We start from the raw sequence: 6,000 nt of genomic DNA on the forward strand, positions 1-6,000 counted from the left end.
AGAAAATGCATTTCAAAAATATACATACAAAAATACCGTTAGTTAATCATGAAATTTAGGGCATAACATATTGCCGGCGTTGGGTCGTCTCTTCACAGGCGTCGAGTCGTCTCATCACAGGCGTTGGGGCATCTGAAGTCTCCATGAGAGGCTGGATACATAACTGGAGCTGACGAACTCTATTTGAGTTATCTCGGGACAGGCGTCCCAAGATAACAACAAAAAAAGGCAGATGGGAAATAATTAGCGTAGCTGCTGTTCATAATATGAATGCATTTGATCTGATTTAACTGTAGTATAAAAGGTATGAGATGCATCATGTGAATGCTTGGCTGAAGAGATGCGTCTTTAATCTAGTTTTAAACTGGGAGAGCGAGTCTGAACCTCGGACAGTATCAGGAAGGCTATTCCAGAGTTTAGGAGCTAGATGTAAAAACGCCCTCCCTCCTTTAGTAGACTTAGTTATCCTAGGTACGACCAGAAGCCTCGAATTTAGCGATCTTAAAGAGCGCGATGGATGCATTCGTGTGTTCAGGCGCATTGCGTTGCTATTTTGAGGAACTGAACTAGACTGAGCCATTGACCAACTGAAGCCTGGTCTAAAGTCAATGGCGCAGTATTTTTTTTAATTTAAAGAGCGTGTTTAGTAATGTGCGCCTATAGGCGGGTCCACAACGCACGTACACTCTGTTTATTACACACACACTCTGCTTATTACACACACACACACTCTGCTTATTACACACACAGGGACGCGCAGCAGCACACAAACTAGCCAAATATTACAAATAAAAGGATTACAATGTAAAAGATTATTATTGTTTATGTTTACATAAAGATATGGTGAATCTGGCTTGTCCCGTAGATGGTCTGCTAGCGCTTTAACCTCTCTCTCACACACACACACAGCTTTAACCTCGCGCACACACACACACAGCTTTAACCTCGCGCACGAGTAGATCCGTTTCCTCGCTAGAGAAGCGTTCATTTTTTCCGCTTGTAAATTCCTCCATGTAAATAGTGGCGCGGGCGCAGCTGGCTTTTAAAGGGAATGGGAGATGCGACTCTGATTGGTTTATTGCACGTTACACCCAGAACACACCCATCACTCATTAAAAGAATAGGGTCAACCCTTTTAGACCATGCGCCGGGAGCGCCGACCATTTTTCCTGTCGTTAAACTAGCAAAAGTGGATTCGGGTGCCCTAAATGTGAACTTGTATGCGCTTCGATAGTTAAAATAGGGCCCTGAGTGTCGTGGGTGAGGTGTAAACGCAGAGGAAGAGGAGTGTGTCACTCTGTGGTGTGTGTGTGTTCTGTGTTTCAGGGTGTGGAGTGTGCGGTATAATCACTCTCATGACCAGCTGTTGCTCACGGGCAGCAGTGACAGCCGGGTGATCCTGTCCAACATGGTGTCCATCTCCTCCGAGCCGTTCGGACACCTGGTGGACGACGACGACCTCAGCGACACCGAGGAGAGCCAGCAGGACGACAAGTACTCGTCTCTACCTTACACCTCACACCTGATTCTTCCATTTTATTCCCCCGTCCTCATATTTCTATTTATGGAATTTATTAAATTAAATTCAGTTTAGTTCTTGAGCCCGGTTTAATTCAATAAAATCAATTGAACTACATTTGTTCTTTTCAGTTGAGTTCAGCACACTTCTGTTCATTTCAATCCAGTTCATTATTGGTCAGTTCAGTTGAACTAGTTCACTATATTTCAGTCCAGTTTGATTCAGTTCAATTCCATGAAATTCATTTAGTTTTTCAATTGAGTTCAGTTTAATTCTATTCATTTTAACCCAGTTCATTATAGTTTAGATCAGGTCAGGTTAGTTGAATCAAACTCAGTGTTTTTCAATTCAATTTGACTCAATTAAATTCCAGGAAATACATTTGTTCTTTTCATTTCTATTAAATTCTGTTCATTTCAATCCAGTTCAGCACAATTTAGATCAGGTCAGTTCAGTTGAATCTAGCTGCAGTGTCTTTCAGTCCAGTTTGGATTCATAAAATGCATTTGGTAATTTCTATTGAGTTCAGTACAATTATATTATTATTATGATTTTCCATTTGAATCCAGTTCAAAACAATTTCAGCCCAGTTTTTCAGTTAAATTCCAGGAAATACATTTGTTCTTTTGAATTGAGTTCAGTACAATTCAGTTACACAAAATACATTTGTTATTTTCAACTGAGTTTGGTACAATTCTTTTAAATTCTATTCATGTCAATCACGTTCAATATAGTTTAGTTCTGGGCAATTCAGTTCAGTCTAGCTCAGTAATTTTCAGTCCAGTTTGATTTAGTAACATTTTACGAAATACATTTATTTTCAATTTAGTTCAGACTAATTCTATTAATTTCAGTCCAGGTCAGTACAATATAGTTACAGTCAGTTCAGTATCTTTCAGTCCAGTTTGGTTCATTTCAATTGAACAAAATGCATATCTGTTCATTTCAGTTCAGTCAGTCCATTTAAATACAATTAAGTTCAATTCAGGCAATTCAACTTGCTAGCAACTAGCTCAATATATTTCAGTCCAGTTTGATTCAGTTCAATTCCATGAAATTCATCAGCTTTTCAATTGAGTTCAGTCCAATTATATTATATTACATTTTAACCCAGTTCAATATAGTTTCGATCAGGTCAGGTTAGTTGAGTCTAACTCTGTATTTTCCAATCTAGGTCAAACAAATGTGTTCTGGTCAGTTCAGTTGAATCTAGCTAAGTGTCTTTCAGTCCAGTTAGATTCAGTTAAATTCCAAATAAATAATACATAATACATAATAATTTAATCCATTAAATAATACATTAAAAGCATTCAATTTTATAGAATGTAATGCTATTCACAGTTAAGTTTGTTTCAATTGACCCTTCGCAGGGAGCTTGATTGACAGGTGATCTGACCAATCATACTTCGCCATCCGCCATTTTGTTCGACAAAGCAGTCAGCCGAGTTCACGCTGCATGATTTTCAAAGTAGTCGGGTCACTGTTCTTTTCTCACTGTGTGATTATCTGGGGTAACATTCAGTTGCTGCTGTGTTCTGAACGGTGGATCGGCGACAGGAGGTTTCACACTGCATGACTGTACAAAAGAAAGAATCGCCGACAACTTCTGTCTGGTGATAATGGGGAAGTGATAAGGAAATAACGCAAGATCACGCGTGCCTGAGACACTAGTGAAAATACAAGATTATATCCTGGAAATGAATAAAAGTTAAAACAGCTTGCCATAGTCCGACAAGCCACGCCGCTCTCACACACACACTATGTTCTCACGCAGTGAAAATACATTGCGGAGCAGAGAGGACACTGACAACACACTGACAGACAGGACAGACCAGGTTACTTTTGGGTTACTTTTGATATTAAACAAAGTCTCACCTTTCAAATTTGGTCATTTTTAAAAAGAAATGTAAACAATAAATACCGTGTTGTGTCTCTTTAATGTGTGTGACAGATCGCCTCAGTTAAATCTGCTCGTGAACCGATCATCTCTTCCTTCTAGTTCATTTATAGCATCAAAACATGAATGAACATCAGAAGGAATGTTGTTTTAACCGCGGAAAGGCGTCAGTACACTCCGCTTCTCAAGTTTAAATCCTCCCATGTTAATCTACTAACTCTCCTGACTGTTTTGTCCGACAAAATGGCGGATGGCGAAGTATGATTGGTCAGATCACCTGTCAATCAAGCTCCCTGCGAAGGGTCAATTGAGCCCCTGAGTACTCAAAAGACTATACATAGTTTTAAACCGATATAATGTATTATCCATGAGACTTTGCCTATTATTATAAAGATGTGTGTCACTTACCCTAGAGAAATATGTGTTCAAAGATCTCTTGTATTGATGACTCTGCTGATGTGTGTTGTGTAGGGGGAAAGAGCCCCTGCAGGACAGCATCATCTCCACGTACGAGGAGCACGAGGACAGTGTGTATGCGGTGGAGTGGTCCGCTGCGGACCCCTGGCTGTTCGCCTCGCTCAGTTACGACGGCCGGCTGGTGATTAACAGAGTTCCTCGAGCCCTGAAATACCGAATCCTGCTGTAGAGCGGGTGAGCGACGGCTGCTCTGAACACCCAAAGATGAGTGTGTGTGTGTGAGAAATAACAGCCAGACGTTTTGGTAACACTTTATACAGTCAGGTTCATTAGTTAACATGAACTAAGAATCAACAATACTACAGCATTTATTAATCTTAGTTAATATTAATTACAACATTTACTAATGTTATTACAATCAAAGGTTGGGTTTGTTAACATTAGTTAATGCAGTGTGAACTAACATGAACAAACAATGAACAGCTGGATTTTTATTAACTAAATTAATAAATTATTAATAAATGATTAATGATTAAAAAATACTGTAACAAATGTTTTGCTCATTGTTAGTTCACACATTAACTAATGTTAAAGGGGTTGTTGAGTATGATTTCACTTTTCTAGCTGTAGTTAGTGTGTAATGTTGCTGTTTGATCATAAACAACATCTGCAAAGTTACAACACTTCAAAGTTCAAAGCAAAGGGAGATATTTGCTTTTAAAGAAATTGTTTTTTAAGGACTACAACAAACGACTGGTAGGAACTACATGACACTCCTCCCGCGTTAGTGGCATCATGAACCCTAAAATTTACATAAACCCCGCCCCCGGGAACACAATTTATAGATTATCATGACAGAATATGCTAATCAATGACTAGAAGATAACTACACATAAGCTACATAAATTCAAACATAAACAAAACTGTTTTTGAAATTTTCAAGACACAAGCTCTTGTAGCTCCGCCCCCCGTGTTTAAATTTGCATTTAAAGGGACAGACACAAAAACTGTGTGTTTTTGCTCACCCTTAAAAAGTGACAATTTTAACATGCTATATAAAAATATCTGTGGGGTATTTTGAGCTAAAACTTCACACACACACTCTGGGGACATCAGAGACTTATTTGACATCTTATGAAAAGGGCATTACACCGCCCCTGTAACTAATGATTGTAAAGTTGTACTGACGTTTTTTCTCTTTCTCTTTTCCCAGAATGAACTCACATTCCCAGCTTCTGCGCGAGTGAAATCCTGCTTTGACTTCGATCTGGACTGTTTGAGTCAAATATCGTCAGATGTTGCTCTTTGCTGTATATTTGTGTCATGATTTCTGTACACCTGATGATTTATTGGGCTGGTTTACCGTGAATTAGTTAATATGAATGCAGATATCGGTGTTTTTGCGTGTACTGTTTGGTGCTGTGGGAAATCAGAACCTTGAAGATTAATTATGATTATGTGTCTTATCATGTACGCTGTAACAAAAGCAATGCTCTGTGGAGCTGTCAGAGAGAGCCTAATTACCCCTGTATGTTTCCCATAAAACAGCTTTAATTAAAGAGCCAGATTTGATGTCCTTCTCTCGTTCTTATCGGCGTGAGCGTCGGGTAAAGCTCCTCCAGTGACAGCCTGTTTTAATTGCAGCTTGACTCTCCACATCTCGGGCTGTCAAGGGACGGCCCCGGTCCGATCCGTCAATACCAGGGCCGGGGAACGAGTCTCTGAATGCATAATGTCACGGCGGATCCTTTACGAAGCGCCGTCTGTTGGCAGGGATGCTGCGAGGTTAAATGGGTTTGGAGTTTAGGGATTTTCACACTCTCGCTGTGTCACAAGCCCTGCCGCCTCTGTTCTTTTGTGGACGTGTGGGATGTTCGTGCTCATGGAGAGATTCGACTGTCCCACCTGAAAGGTTGAATGTGCGTTCTCATCCTCCTGGAAAGTTCATATACAAGTTAAAAAATACATTTACATTTAGTCATTTAGCAGACGCCTTTGTCCAAAGCGACTTACAAATGAGGACTGAAGCAAGCGAGTCGTCGTGAAGAGGCAAAAACAACGCAAGAATTGCTCAAAATAACAAAGTTCAGGCATTGCTCAGAGTAGCATAAGCCACACAAGGGAGGATGCTCATGGAAGAGATGAGTTTTCAGTTGTCTTTTGAATG

General features: G+C 39.9%; 1 protein-coding gene across 2 annotated transcripts in view; it reads left to right on the forward strand.

Moving 5' to 3' along the window:
• Positions 1 to 5,405, forward strand: part of eipr1 (EARP complex and GARP complex interacting protein 1) — a 49,411-nt gene extending 44,006 nt beyond the window's left edge. For both annotated transcript variants that reach the window (XM_079633101.1, XM_079633102.1), the window contains 3 exons: positions 1,327 to 1,494; positions 3,888 to 4,067; positions 5,047 to 5,405. In XM_079633101.1, the coding sequence (XP_079489227.1) occupies positions 1,327 to 1,494; positions 3,888 to 4,062 (343 nt within the window). In that variant the 3' untranslated portion in view covers positions 4,063 to 4,067; positions 5,047 to 5,405. The remainder of the gene's footprint in view (positions 1 to 1,326; positions 1,495 to 3,887; positions 4,068 to 5,046) is intronic.
• Positions 5,406 to 6,000: the final 595 nt, after the last annotated feature.

This window comes from Phoxinus phoxinus (genome assembly GCF_949152265.1).
Source record: "Phoxinus phoxinus genome assembly, chromosome: 13".
NCBI lineage: Eukaryota > Metazoa > Chordata > Actinopteri > Cypriniformes > Leuciscidae > Phoxinus > Phoxinus phoxinus.